Below are 15,704 nucleotides of genomic sequence, written 5' to 3' on the forward strand. Positions count from 1 at the left end.
GTGTCATTCACACTATAAGCCTGTAATCTCAATCTTTTAAAAGTGGTTGGAGACCATTTAGGTACAGTGCAAACCTAAACCCAGGTTACTGTAATCCTTACACATGATAGACATGATAAGCATGCGCTAAAATAGCTGTGACTTCAACACCCACATGTCTCATTTAAATGCAGAATCTGGTTACCTGGTTTGGTATTTCACAACCAGCACTTTTAAAATATCTTATATACCTTCTAGTCAGCATGTCACCAAACGTTTAAAAGCTAAATAAATGACAGAATGTTTATTATTGCTCATAAAAAAAAGAAAAGAAGTAATTCACAGAAACTTGTGAATAACCAGTCAGTATTGACATGTTGCATGTTTCACAGCAAAATTTATTGGCTTTAAATTTGCACTCAACCATGTTCACAATAATATTTCAAAATATATCACATACAGGAATCTGTGCATTGAAATGGTTCTTCATTTTAGTAACAAAAATAGTGCAATTCAAAACTGAGATTTCTCATCGGCAGTTCAAACCTCTTCAGAAAAAAATATTAAAGTGAATAAGTCTTTTAAATTTTTTCCTGAGAAAGTGCTAAGACCTTGAAAATGTCTGTTTCAGAGCTATGTGTGTGTGTGTGTGAACAAGTGCAAGTTACAAATTTTTCCGTCATTCTTTCAGAAAGGTCCCGAACTGTGATTGTATTCACAATGCACCTCGCATTTAACATAGCACCACACTGAACAACAATAATGCTTATCAAAAACCTATTGAGATGTTTGTTCATCCTGCAGACTTGGCACAGAACTGCAAACTTTTATCAATAAAAAATACAGCTAAGCATATGACGCACAGATGAGGTATGCCGAGGACAGCAGACCTTTACAGACTAACTCTCACTTTATTCATCCTGGAAAAGGTGAAATGAAAAAGTCAGTTTGAGATTTGGCTATAAGACTTTGAAGTGGTCTTGGTGTGTTTCATCAATGCAATAACTATATGAATACACAACTGACACAAGTACTAGTAAAATTTTTGAAACTACATGAGTTTAAAGGGATAGATCATCATTTTCTGACTATTTTGAGAAATTTTTGTTACTAAACCTATCAGAAGCCCCATTGACTTCTATAGTATTCCTTTTTTCCTATTATGGATGTTAATGGGGCTTCTGAATGCATGTTTCCAATGTTTCATTATTTGTGACCCTATCTGTGAAATCCATAGTCTCATATTCTAATAATGTTTGATTTCACATTGATTTGAATCTTTGGCTTGACCTTACTCAGTCAATATGAAAGATATCAAGCTTATATTTCACAGAATGTTCTTAACATAGGAAAGAAAATGACTTAAAGGACAACACCACCGTTTTTCAATATTTTACTATGTTCTTACATCAACTTAGACGAATTAATACATACCTATCTTTATTCAATGCATGCACTTAATCTTTGTACAGCGCTTTGTGAATGTGTTAGCATTTAGCATAGCCCCATTCATTCCTTAAGATCCAAACAGGGGTGAATTTAGAACCCACCAAACACTTCCATGTTTTCCCTATTTAAAGACTGTTACATGAGTAGTTACACAAGTAAATAGGGTGGCACAAAATAAAATGTGGCGATTTTTAAGCGGCTAAAAATGGGAATTATGTTGTATGGCAGAAGAGCACTTAGTTTGCAGCACTTCAACCTCGGCACTTCAATTACTGCGCCCGAGGTTGATGTGCTGCAAACTTAAGTTTTATTTTGTGCCACCATACTTACTCATGTAACTACTCTTTAAATAGGGAAAACATGGAACTGTTTGGTTTCTTCTAAATTCACCCCTGTTTGGATCCTAAGGAATGAATGGGGCTATGCTAAATGCTAACACATTCACAAAGCACTTTACAAAAATTAAGTGCACGAATTGAATAAAGATAGGTATGTATTAATTTGTCTAAGTTGAGGTAAAAACACAGTAAAATATTTTAAAACAGTGGTGTTTTCCTTTAATTTGGGTTTTCATTCTTTCAATGAATTTTAGCTGTGACCCTAAGGTGTTATTCCAAATATTCAGCTTTATAGATTTCCCAGAACTCCTGCTAGATGTTTGTGGTCTGACCACTAAACTAACTTTCACAATAAGATAAAATCTGATCAACAACTTACTGAAACAAGATCATGACTTCAACAAAACCTCTGCACAACCTCCCTGTTATAAACTCCCATGTCGAGTCTCACAGGTAGCTGGTCATACAAGGGTCAGTCACAACCTTAAATGATTTGCATCGATTTCTTCAACATCTTGTGTATCTCTGTGAATTAAGCTAAAAGCTGAGCAGAGATAATTACTTGCATAATTCGGTACACATACACACACAGAGAGGACATAGCAGGTTGAAAGATTTAAGACATCCCCTAATCGTCCTCATCCACCACCATCATTTCCTTACGGTCAACCATTAAACTCTCCTGCAGAGGGCAGCATTGTGCACAGAGTCAACGTTGCCAAATTTACCACTTGAGGAGTTATTAAATAGCTTTTGCTCCATAGTCAATGTTGCAAGCTAACCATGATTAAGAGTTTGCTGGTAAGGAAACCGAAGGGTGCAAAGCCACCCGAAAATAATACACTGAGACCTTAAATATACTCCAGCGCATGAGAAACATTGTATTTGTGTTGCATAGCATTTGTGCCAGCAGCCGTATGCTGCCATACAAGAGGCTCTTTACAGTAATCATATAAAAACCTGCTGATATAAACATAATGTTAAAAATATAGTCACTGAGATGACCTAGCATACATTCTCACACTAGTTATGATCAGGTCAAATTGCTGGTTTTGGCAGTTGGCTGGCATCTTGTGCAAATGATAATCAATCATCAATGCGTATATGGTCACCGGTGTCTCTCTGTATGGCGTGCAAATGCCAAAGCTGTTCAGAAGAGGAGATTCCAGACCGACAGCATACTTTGGCATGGGTGGCCAGATTTTTTTGCGTGCTAAAGGTTCGGGCGCAAGCGGGGCACGTGTACACCCGCTCGCTGGAGTGCACGGAGGACAGGTGCCGGTTCAGATCCGTGCGGTCACGAAAGTGCTTGAGGCAGTAGACGCACTGCATTAGCTTCCTCTTCAGATGAATCGTCTTCTCGTGGCGGTCTGCGTTAGACTTGAGCGTGAAACTGGCTGGACACTGGGAGCAATGGTAGCGAGCTGGCGGAGGGTCGAGCGTAGGCGCGTCCGCCAGGGGGCGGTGGTGGTTGAGGCAGTCCAGGGACAGGGCCATGAGCGAGAGTGTGTGGCTGTACTCATGCTCTCTCAGCTGAAGCAGGCTGCTAAACAGTTGCTTACACAGAGAGCAAGCCAGCTCCCGCCGCCAGCCCGGCCCTCCGCCCCGTACCTCCGTCACACACGCTCCATGCTTCTCCTCCACCATCTGATCTTCCTCTACACGATCCTGGACACGGTCCAGTCCTGAGAGATGGAGAGAGAGAGCGAGAGGTGAGAACTAACGACGGGAGATCGGCTTATGTATGTGAAAAATAACAGGCAGTCATGTGGCAGGTCCAGGATGAGGGGCCGGGGCCACAATGTCACGCATACCTGCACTGTTAGACGGACCGCTACCTTCCTCCTCCATTTGCTCCTGTAGGGATACACACACATGCAAATCAACATTTGTGTACTTTTGGTCGCAGATTTGTATAGAGGCGTGAGCTCCTGAGGCATGCACACAAATACAAAAACTGGATAAGGAAGAGAAAGCCAGAACCCTTTGAAGAGAGACGAAAGCAAAGAAACAATTGGGTGTGTAACAGATGAAGCAACAAAAAAACAGATGTGCAGATGCTTTCTTAGCATTAAACTTTAGCAAAATTATTAACACATTATTGACAAACACATAGTTATCAAAATTATGTGAGCTTTATGCTTAAAACTAGGGACGCACTGATGTATCGGCCTATATTCGGTTTTGAAAAATTAAAGCAATTTTTCCCACTATCAGACAACGGCCAATTGCTCAAAAAAAAAAAAAAAAAAAAAAATGATGATCAGGGCAGATTATATCCTGGCAATGAAAGGGGGCAGAATAACACATCCAAACTCATGCTGTGTGATTATTTTGAATTGGGTAACGATAGCTGCGTTTCCGCTAAATATTTGCGTAAAACTTAAGCGGTATTTCCTAAATGTCGATTAAAACTATTACCAAATGTTATACTATAAAAAATTATGTATTAAGTAATGATAAGTAATTCTAAAAAAACATTGTGACAGGTGGGACCGTCTGCATACGGTGCTGCCCAACCAACATGTGCATGACATTAAAATACGGTGAAAGCGATTCGAAAGCATACAGAGCAGTCGACTCTCGATTTGCTCTCGTGGCATTTTTACCTTGTTCACACCTTGTCAGTCCAAATCCCATTTTGGTGCATATCCGAGTGGAATCCAATCACATTTAGAACATATGAAAGGCCAGAAACCGCATAAAATCCGTTTTTTTATACAATTACAACCAGAGGTGCACGGTAAAAAAATCAGTAGAAATTACAATGTTATTGCAGCTTGGTTGCCGGTAATTTACCGTAGATTTAAATTTATGTTATTTACTGGCAAGAGTTTGTTCAAAGTTAAATAAATTTTAAATATTAACAAGTCTTTATCTTTACAGAATAAAACTAAACAATAACAGCCTCATGCAAAGCATTCTGGGAACCAGAAATCATCATCAAACTTTTTCTGTTTTTTGCTTCAGATTTTGTTTCCCAGAATGTTTTGCTTGATGCTGTTTTTTTAGTTTTACTCTGTAAAGACAAAGACTTGTAAATGTTTAATGTTCATTTAACTTTGAACAAAATGTTGTCAGTAAAAAACATAAATTTAAATCTACGGTAAGTTACCGGCAACCCAGCTGCAATTTCTACGGAATGTTTTTACAGTGTGGTTTGAAATCCGTTTTAAATCGCATTTCCGGAAATCCATTTCAGTCTGACTGCCCTGATCGCATTTGTGTAGCTTTTTGGTTACGTTATGCTGTCACGTCACTTAAACACAACCCCAGCGCGAACTTTGGAACAGTCCGTTTCTGACGAAATGCTAGTCCATGTATTGGGAAATATAGTTTCTACAACATCAGACATTGAGACGTCATTGCCATAGAAACAGTGCAGATAATCCAGAACATGGCAGAACGCTACAGGACGCACAGATCGGATCTAAACAGTTGTGATACACAATGTGGACAGTAAGTCTGTAAAATCGGATATGCACCAAAATTGGACATGGACTGACAGTGTGAACAAGGTATTTGATGTCATGTGCTTGTCCTCCAATCATACCATGCCAATGCCATATTCAAAAAATCATGTGCTGTAAAAAAACCTGTGAATGCTTACAAATTCAGTTTCCATTAAATTTGAACGCTCCTCACTTCTGTGATTTCACGACATTATACTTTGAACCTAGAAGTTAAAAACAAAACTATATCGGAAATGGCAAATGTCATTCTAAGTAATCGAATATTGGTAACTGCAAGGAAATTTTGTATCGGTGCATCCCTATTTAAAACATAATGGGGTGGTTTCCCGGACAGGGTTTAGATTAATCCAGGACTAGACCTTAGTTAGGACATTTAAGACGTTTTTACAAAAAATCTTACAAAAAACTATATATGTGTGCAGTGTGCGGTGACTTCTTTTTCGAGGGCGCTCAATGCAAAGTTCGTCACAACATGTCTGTGGTTCAGAATTTCAAAATATGTGTTCTGCGCATCGAGTGATCCTATGTGCATCATGTGTCTTGTCAAAATAAGTGCCTGCTGCAGACGTGTCTAAAGGGTTTATGATAAAAAAAGACACTTGCGTTTGCCAGATACTCACATTATCTCATGCATAATCAGAGTTTACTTTTAAGGGAGTGTCTTGCGTTTATTTTGTGAACGTGAGCATCTCTTTTATCATAAACGGTTTTGACGTGTGTGCAGCAGGCACTTATTTTGACAAAACACATGATGCACATGGTTCACATGACGCAACAAACACATATTTTGAAAACGCAAGCAACACACACGACACTCCGAACACTTATTTTGAATAAGCGCCCCTCGGATGAGCAACCACGAGCCGCCACTGCAGGTGTGCATCTTGAGACAAGACAAAATAGCACTGATACATGTTAAGATATGTCAGAATAAGGTGTTTTTAAGTTGAGGTAGATCAAACATTGATATATAGTCTCGGACTAAGATAAGCCCTGTCTGGGAAGCCTTTCACATATATATATATATTTTTTTTCTCTAAAAATTTGTCCATAGATACATAAAGTTTTTTTGTAAAGTAAAAAGTGTCTTATTTTTAGGATGTTAACATATTTTCATTGGACAAGAAGACAAAATACGAAGTCTGAAAATTATTTTAGCAGCTTTTTTTTCAAACAAAAATATTAATTGGTACTTTTATTCATTCACTGTAGTTTTCCAGTAGGATATCCAACAGGTAAATCTTAAAGGGACGCTCCACTTTTTTGAAAATATGCAAAATTTTCAGCTCCCCTCAAGTTAAACATTTGTTTTTTACCGTTTTGGAGTCCATTCAGCTGATCTCCGGGTCTGGTGGTACCACTTTTAGCATAGCTTAGCATAATCCATTGAATCTGATTAGACCATTAGCATCGCGCTAAAAATTAACCAAATAATTTTTCCTATTTTAAACTTGACTCTTCTTTAGTTACAACACTATTTTCAGGCAGTTTTAAATAGGAAAGTTTTAAATATGAAAAATATCGAAACTCTTTGGTTATTTTTGAGTGTGATGCTAACGGTCTAATCAGATTCAATGGATTGTGCTAAGCTATGCTAAAAGCGGTACCACCAGACCCAGAGATCAGCTGAATGGATTCCAAAACGGGGGAGCTGGAAAATGAGCAAATTTCCCTTTGTCCATGGAAGATCTTTGTGTGTGTGTTTTATTGGTGGGGTCTTTAAAGCGTCTTGTATGTGGTGCTCTTTAGATGCATGTATACAGTAGGTCTGGCTCACCCCCTACACGATTTCCCAATTTTCGTTCTCTTTCCACCCTCCCCTTGTGTAAAAGTGACACATTATGGTTTGAGCAAACAGATGGCTTGTCCGCAGAGATGGTACAACTTCTTGGGGGGGAGGTCCTGCGAAACCAAATGCCACCTCAGCACACATGGGGCGAATGCAATTTCCTGCTCTCACTTAAGAAAACAAAACCCACCCTGCCCCTATGCATTGTCCACCATCACTATTGATTTTTAACTCCACCTGCATCCCCTTATCGGGAAATTTGCAGCGGCGGGGCACTTCTTTATATTCATTGCATCGCTACAAAGTACTGAACTTGTGGACCTGAATCAAGTCTTTGGAAAAATGCATTTAAATATGGTCAAATGTGTGGAAGTACTTCGGCTGATGGCTAAATGCATCGTCCAATGAGCTTAAATTCTGCAGGTTTTCTATGTGCACGGATTTCGTATCCCTTCCGTGGAAAAGAAGCAAGGACAGAAATATGAAACAAAGAGAAAAAAAGAGATCATGCACAAAGTAACAAAGCAGAAGTAACTAAAAAAGCTACATGAATATGTGACCCAATATGTGAGAATCTTAATATTGACTAATATTGAATAAGGCCAACGCTTGAAAATAAAGCAAACTTTAATGCTTACAATCTTATAATTATATTATGACACTTTATGGATTTCACAGACAGGGTCACAATATTGCTCAGATTTGAAGAGACAACATTTATAAAGACGGTTAATATAAGTGGCCTATTTGTTGGACTTACCTCAATAAGCGATGACTTTAGGGCCGGGTCCGCATTGACCTTGTCAGGGGGGCTCCTAGAATGCAGCAGACCGAGGGCCCCTGTGGGCCATGGCATGGGTGGTGGCAGTGGAAGAGGAGGAAGAGTAGATGTAGATGCCCCATGTTTGCTACCAAACAGGGCCCCTGGATGTTGGGAACTCCTGCCATTGGAGCAACGTGGCCCTGAGGAGCACAGGAAACTAAGCTCACCCACCTACTCTCAGACCAGCGGCCATCTTCCAAACAGCAGCAAAGAGAGAGGAGGAGGAGGAGGAGGAAGAGGGGGCACACACAGCCACTGTATTTATAAAGAGAGGAAGAGGAGTGAAGAGACGAGGTGACCTAGGGAGTGGGGAAAGGGCTTGGATTCTCTCACTCGCTCTATTCAAGCTCCTCTTCATCCACCTACATGAACATACAAGGGATGGCTGTGTGTGTGCGTGCGTGTGTGTGTTAGAGATAAAGAAATTGGCTTTCACACGATGTTATCTTCATTTAAACCACACCAGGCTACATGCCAGAATCCATGAGAAGGATCCAAAAGAATATATATACGCAATATATTACATTTACGTTCAGTCACTTGACAGATGCCTTTATCCAAAGTGTCTTACAGTCCATTCAAGCAGTACATCATATCACATGTGTTCCCTGGTATTCTAACCCATAACCTTGTTGATATCACCATGTGCTGCCGGGTTAAACTACAAGAAGTGATATTAATCATATTGCACAGCAGACAATAAAAGACAGAAGAGGTGTAGATAAAATATTTCAACCAATAGCAATATAACTTCCATTGGACAAATGTGACATTTTTATTTGAAATGTTGCGATGATTACATCTTCCTATAAAAAAGCTGGTGTACATCAGAGGGATTTGTGTCACACAGCTTTTTCAGACTGGGAGAGCAGCAAAACTAGCTGAATACCAGCATCCATAGAGATTCCACAGACTGAGTCGATTCATGGTTTTGTCAACGTCAACGTCATTTCATGTTAGTGTGTTAAAGGGGTCATATGATGCTAGTTTTAAAAGCTGTTTGTGCATATACAAAATCTGTAAATTTGCAAAAATTAACGTTTCAGACCAAGAGATATTCCTTGTAAAAGTGAAGGCTCATCCACCCACATATCTACGTCACTGTGTGGGAAGATTTGCATAACCCCGCCCACATGTATGCACAAAGAAAGAAGGCGTAACTTTAATTATCACCATAATATCGTTGCCGCGGACGTCATGTCGTGGAGACGCTGTGCTTTGGGAGTCGATATTCCAAATATGGTAAGTGGCCTGCTTGAGGTATTCGGCCACTGGATAGCTGGCCAATCGGAGCACACCACGCTTTTCAGAACGATTACATTTATTTGTAAAAATCAACATGAAAGCTGCGGCATAGAGGAGCAACAATAATGCACGTTATGTGGAAAATAATGCGTTTTTAACCCTTAACCACATTAACACATTGTATTACACCAAATACACAAACTAATGCTCTTTTTAGCAAAGTCAGATGACCCCTTTACATTTTATGCTAGACCTACATGCAAGATGCCTTGTATGCAAGAATGAGCTACTTTCAGGACCCTGTTTGTAAGGCAGTGTTGTTCCTCTTTTTCACTTTTTTGGGGGGTCAGAAGAAAGTTTTTGCGGAATAATGTTGTTGGGAAATCAGAGTTGCTGGTTAGGAGCTAAGTGAACAGATGCTCTATTCTGCAAAAAGTACAACCACGGATAGATTCCTGGAATTCTTCTCTCCAGCACCATCCACTCCCATCCAACGCACACACACTCACTCACATCTATCCACTTATTGTTCTTCGCTGGTGAAAATATCCATTTGCTGCCTTTGGACTGAGACTCAATAATGGCTCACCTTGTTGCAAACTCTACACCAATTAACAAGTCATTTCTCAGAATATCTTTTTTTTGTGCTATACAGAAGTTAAACATGTTTTGAACAACATGAGGTTGAATAAATGATGAAAGAATTTATTTATTTTGGTGAACTATTTCTTAAGCACAATCTTTCAATCTACATATAGCAAGCAATTCTCTCATATATATAAAAAAACGTAACCAAACTAAATTTCAACTATAAATAAACCAACGCAGCTGCTTAAATCCTGATAAACACCAAAAGATAATCGGGCTGAATTTGGGTAGATTCCCCCCTTACGACAATCCTAGGTAAAGTCCCGATCATCTTGTGGTTGAATCGATTATCTTATCAGATTTTCCTGTGGTGCGCAGTTTGTGAAGAGTGTCTGTATCGGCATAGAAAACACACTCCGAAAGCAAATCGTCAATATTCCGATATATTCAAATATTTACGATCAGAAAATCCTGTTGTGTGGGAAACCTCGAGGACAAATGCACACGCAAGCTATAGATTTTTTCATCATGTTTGTAGGCTCTCACATTTTTTATTTAAAAAATCTTTTGGTGTGGCCTTAGCTTTAGTGGTAAATGCAATTCTTTTCAGGAGCATCTTAAAGGTATAGTTCACCCATAAATGAAAATTTAATTCTGTCATCATTTACTTACCCTCAAGCTGTTACAGACCTGTATACATTTCTTTGCTCTGCTCAACACAAAGGAGGACATATTTCTATGAGGCAGAAAACAGTAGAAAAAAAGGAATACTATGGAAGTCAATGGTGCTCAGAAACGGCTTGGTTCCAAACATGGCTTAAATATCTTGATTTGCTGACATTTGTGTTCAGCAGAGCAAAGAAATGTGGTTTAAAACAACATGTGAGTGAATTAATGACAGAATTTTAATTTTTGGGTTAACTATCCCTCATCTAAAAATGGCTGGATTATTTTTGACCCATGATGGGTAAATATTGGACAGAACACTTGCTGGGTTAAAAATTACCCCATGCTGGGTCAAAAATTACCCAATACAGGGTTGATGTTATGTAATCATGAGGTATTATAACCCAGCAGTTGGATTAAAACAACCCAGCATTGCGTCAATTTTTACCCAGCGGTGTGTTCTGTCCAATATTTACCCATTATGGGTCAAAAACAACCCAGCCATTTTTAAAGTGCTTTAATTTTTTTTTAAGTTGCCAGCCAGCGCCAGCATTTTTATGATTTTCACAAAAGTTTATGCCTTCCAGAAAATGTTCTTCTTTAAATACCGTATTTTCTGGACTACAAGTCTCCCCGGAGTATGAGTCGCGTCGGTCAAAAATGCATTTTGAAGAAGAAAACACATATATAAGTCGCACTGCACTATACGTCGCGTTTATTAAGTAAATTATTTCACAAAATCCAAGCCGAAGAACAGACATTTAATCTGATAAGGCAAGTTATTCAACTAAACAATAAAAATAAAATAATTTTTGATGTAAAAGTCGCACCTGAACTTAAGTTCCAGGACCCGCCAAACAGGAAGTGTTTTCTCTTAATTGACGAGTTAACTTGTCAATGGCGGAAAAAGAGTTAAGAGGACAAGCAAAAACAATGGCTAAGTTTACATGCTAAAAAGCAGGCTAAAGCACGAACATCAATTTAAATAGGGTGCTCGACAAAAAAAAGCGTAGTAGTAATGATGCAAAGTCGGCAACACCAAAGCTCCAAAAAATATCAAAAATGTTTATTAATTAAAAACAGTGCTAGGCATCAGGTTTACATGCTCAAAATTTTATCAATACAACTGAATTTAATCCGATTGAAGGTTACTACAAGCATTGCAATCTGATTAAAATGTTTGTTTACATGTACATTCTATATAATTTGAACCGGACTTCTGCTCAAGCGCACAGCCAGGGTTGCCAGCTTCGCGTATAAAAACATCCTAATGGACATTCAAAGCTAGCCCAAAAGCACCCAAATGACTATTCTCAGCCAAAAACCAATAACTTATGAACAAAATCCTTTCATCTTTAAAAAAAACCCTGCGGAGACAGTTTAAACAGCAACTCAAATCTAAACTCGAAAAAAGCAGAGGACTTGGCAACGCCACCCAGCGCACAGCATCTCTCGTCGAGTTTACGCTTTATCTCCGGATAAATGTACAAAGTCAAAATTGAGTTGGAGAAAGTTGTTCTTAAGAAGTTTTCAGAAATAGGCAATGAAAACACAATTTTCAAAAGGCACATCGCTCTTTTTTGTTTTATGTAGCCTAATGTTACAAAAGTACACATGAACGCTGCCCCATTACCTTAATAATGCATGTTGCCATTCCCTTGCTATTGCATGTTTCTGTGACAAGAATTATGTGATATGTAAATATGAGGTAAATATAAGATGTAAACTTGATCACAAATGTCCTGCGCTTGTGCACAATGTATTTTTGCATCCGATAATGAAGGAACATGTTCATCCGATGAAAGGTACATGCTCAAGTCCAATATAATGATGTTATAATTTAAAAATCAACTCACTTTTGCTGACAAATTGCCAACAGAAGCACAATTATGAGCATCCTTAGAATGCATTTACTTTGTGTGCCAAATAACAACATCTATAGTTCACCTATATGCATCTCAGCCCATGTTTCATATACAGTGTGCTGTTATTTATACTGTATTGCATTGGTGTATGGCTGTGTTTGTAGTACTGAATACAATGAAATATTCACACTGTACTGAATGTTGTTTAGATTGTACGCTGTGTTTATTACACACCGAGTGTGTACATCGTTCTTTGGAACAACTCACTGATTCCTAGTAAGTGCAAATGTGTGTATCAGTACACATAAAACCTCACACGAGCACACACGGTCCCGTGAGACTCTGACAGTGGCAGGAGAGAGGACAGGTTGTCAGCCTGCTGTCAGTGTGTATAGATCAGTCGCAAAGACAGACACACACTTAAAGCAAATCGCACTGGTAAACCTGACCCAGGATCAGCCAAAAGCGCAGAATCTGGGTTAATCACGGCAGCCTGCAGGACACGCGGGGACCCGCCGTGACCCGCTCGGCTCGATCAAATCAATTACTTTTTTTCTGAGACTTTTACAAATCTTCTTTGAAGTTTGGGAGAGGAGGGCGGCTAGTGATCCGTCAGAGCGTGCATGGTTGAACGGGCTCTGTTTGTTTTAGAGGGGCGCCATTCCCCAAACGGTCATCAGTTGATCAGTTACGCATTAACGAGAGCATGGGAGATCAATTTATGGCTTTTCTTGTTAAAAGTATGAGCATCTTCTTTGGTTTAAAGTAGACATATACAGTAAAATGTTATAATTAAGATGAAATAATAAAGTTTGTGGCTTTAAAAAAAATAGATGAATCTTTTTCAATAGAATACAAAAGGAAAAATTTATAGCTGAATATCCAAACTGCTGAATATCCAAGTGAATGGGGACCACGTATATCAAGGCCAAAGTTTAGTGAATACCAAAATTTCACAAAGTAATCATGTCTTTACAATTTACATCTATTCATTCAGGAGACGCTTTTATCCAAAATGACTTACAAATGAGGGAGCATTTAACATTTTGCCTTCATTGCCAACAATACGTGTATAAGCATAAGTGTGAATAGTAATGAAGCTGGAAGTATACAATATCAGTCAAATATAGTGGATGAGTCAAATAAAACAGTTTTATGATTTTATTTCCACAAGCAGTGGTCCCAATTCAATTTTATTTTATAGAAGAGAGGTGCTTAGACATTGTGCGATGTTGCTTTGCTTTGGATCAACATGACGGTTAGTACACGTTAACACAATTTATTCATTTTAATTTTTGGTTGTACTAAACCAAGGTTAAGGTTTAACAAAATGTAATCATAAATCAACCAAAAAAATAAATAAATGTCAATGTTCACCAATATTTTACAACTTTTCAAATGATGTCTCCGGTCCAATCAATTACCAAATAAAAAAATCAAGCCCCGTCCTAAACATTTTGTTCGATTATACGGTTTCAGTCAAAAATGTGTCACAGTGAAATAGTTGTGAATGCAACTGACTTTCGCATTCTGGCATTACCGGTGGACTAGATTAGCAGGATGATCAGATTAATGCTACTCTATATTGTCTTTTATCCGGAGTTTGGAAGACAAAGGCTCCCGTGGCTTGAGTGACAGCCACTGTGTTTCATTCTCAAGAGTGGCCATTAAGACTTAATGTAGTTCAGCAAACACACACTCTCGAGTCTGCCCTAGGGGTGTAAAGAGCAGGAACCGTTTCGAGTGGTCCTCCTTCTTCTATTCAGAGGAACACTAAACTTAAACAAAGAGACACCAACCCAGGACATGGAGAGAGAGAGCGAGTATAATGTAAAGAGCACACACCACACACATAAACACACATCCAATACTCTGACACAGTGATTGAATGGTCAAAAATGGGTGTGGATTGGGCTGTATCGACCATAGACACTGAAGGGGACATCTGACATGGCAGTCAATCATGAATGGGTTTCAATTAATGGCCGATACTTTCATCTGGTCGCCGCCAAGCTTTAATATTTGGTAACATCCTTAGGTTTGGTTATCTCAAAGCTTTTATTATTTTAGCGCCAAGAAAGGTGTTTTATGAGAGGGTTTAGGTAACCAAAAAAGGCATAACAACTCACACCTCACCAAAAGACCTGTAACGTGCAAAGATATGCATGTATGCACTTAAAGGGATACTCCAGCCAAATATAAGCAATTTGATATACACGTGTACATAATCATTTAGGTGAACACATTTGGAGTTATTTTAGTAAATGGCCTTGCTCTTCCAAGCTTGGGATCAGGGAACAACTTCTGATTTTAGAGTGGACATAACATAAAAATCTAAGTTTTTTCATGTTTAAGTGCTATAATTGTCTCCAGTGCTTCTATCAACCTATAAAATGCGAAAAAGATCAACCCAGTAACTTAGTTTTGGTAAACCATTCTCTGCAAGCATGTGCAAAAATATGTAATTGAAATTTGGCTACCCTTGTGATGTCAGAAGGGGATAATACCGCCTCTTAATCTGCACTATCCAACCACAGCACTGCCATTTAGTGCAGAGATCAGCTCATTTGCATTTAAAAGGACACACCCAAATATTTTTTGCTCACACCTACAAAGTTAGAATTTTAACATGTTATAATAAATTATCTATATGGCATATTGAGCTAAAACTTCACATATGCACTCTGGGGACACCAAAGATTTATTTTACATCTTAAAAAAATGTTCCCTTTAAACCCCCAAAAAGTGCATTCATCTTTCAGAGAAATTATCCACACGGCTCCAAGGGGTTAGTAAAGGTCTTCCGGGGGTAATTGATGTGATTTTGTAAGAAAAATATCCATATTTAAACTATAATAACTAGCTTCCGGTAACGATGTCATCTTGGACAGAGTTTTAGTGTAGTAAGCATTGGTTGCAATAGGTGCGTTGCGCAGTGAAGCGTGCCAACGAGTCCAAGATGGCGTCGTTACCTGAAGTTAGTTATTACAGTTTACAAAGTTTAAAATATGGATTTTTTTCTTACAAAATCACATCGATTACTAGCAGAAGACCTTTATTAACCCATTGTAGCCATGTGGATTACTTCTGTGAAGGATGAATGCAACAACGAAGTTGTTCCCTGATCCCTGTTTTCTCCCATTATAAAGCTTGGAAAAGCACAGACGTTTACTTAAATAACTCCAAATGTGCTCATCTGAAAGATAACGGACATGTGTATCCCAGATGGCTTCAGGATGAATAAATCATGGGGTAATTTTCATTTTTAAGCAAACTATCTATTTAAACGACAACCAACAGTTTAAAAGTCAACAGCAAAGTTTCAATACTGCTTTCAGAAAGCACCCATAAAACACAAACTGTACAAAGACACATATCTATATAGTGCTTGAGGACACCCAAACACACAGCCAACCAGCCAGGCTTCAATAAATACCCTACATACTGTACAACCTAAAGATCCACGTGAGAGTACTACAGGATTCATTG

General features: G+C 38.6%; 1 protein-coding gene across 3 annotated transcripts in view; it reads right to left on the bottom strand.

The window, feature by feature from the left end:
* zbtb46 (zinc finger and BTB domain containing 46) overlaps positions 1 to 15,704 on the bottom strand; it is a 100,579-nt gene that overhangs the window by 8,007 nt on the left and 76,868 nt on the right. For 2 of the 3 annotated variants that reach the window (XM_065286309.2, XM_065286311.2), the window contains exons 4-6: positions 7,789 to 7,991; positions 3,581 to 3,623; positions 1,950 to 3,451 (exon numbers count right to left, since the gene is read on the bottom strand). The exons of the other annotated variant lie outside the window; for it this stretch is intronic. In XM_065286309.2, the coding sequence (XP_065142381.1) occupies positions 2,853 to 3,451; positions 3,581 to 3,623; positions 7,789 to 7,991 (845 nt within the window). In that variant the 3' untranslated portion in view covers positions 1,950 to 2,852. Of the gene's footprint in view, positions 1 to 1,949; positions 3,452 to 3,580; positions 3,624 to 7,788; positions 7,992 to 15,704 lie in introns of those variants that run through there. 3 annotated transcript variants of the gene reach the window in all.

The sequence above is a fragment of the Paramisgurnus dabryanus genome, chromosome 21 (genome assembly GCF_030506205.2).
Source record: "Paramisgurnus dabryanus chromosome 21, PD_genome_1.1, whole genome shotgun sequence".
Lineage (NCBI taxonomy): Eukaryota > Metazoa > Chordata > Actinopteri > Cypriniformes > Cobitidae > Paramisgurnus > Paramisgurnus dabryanus.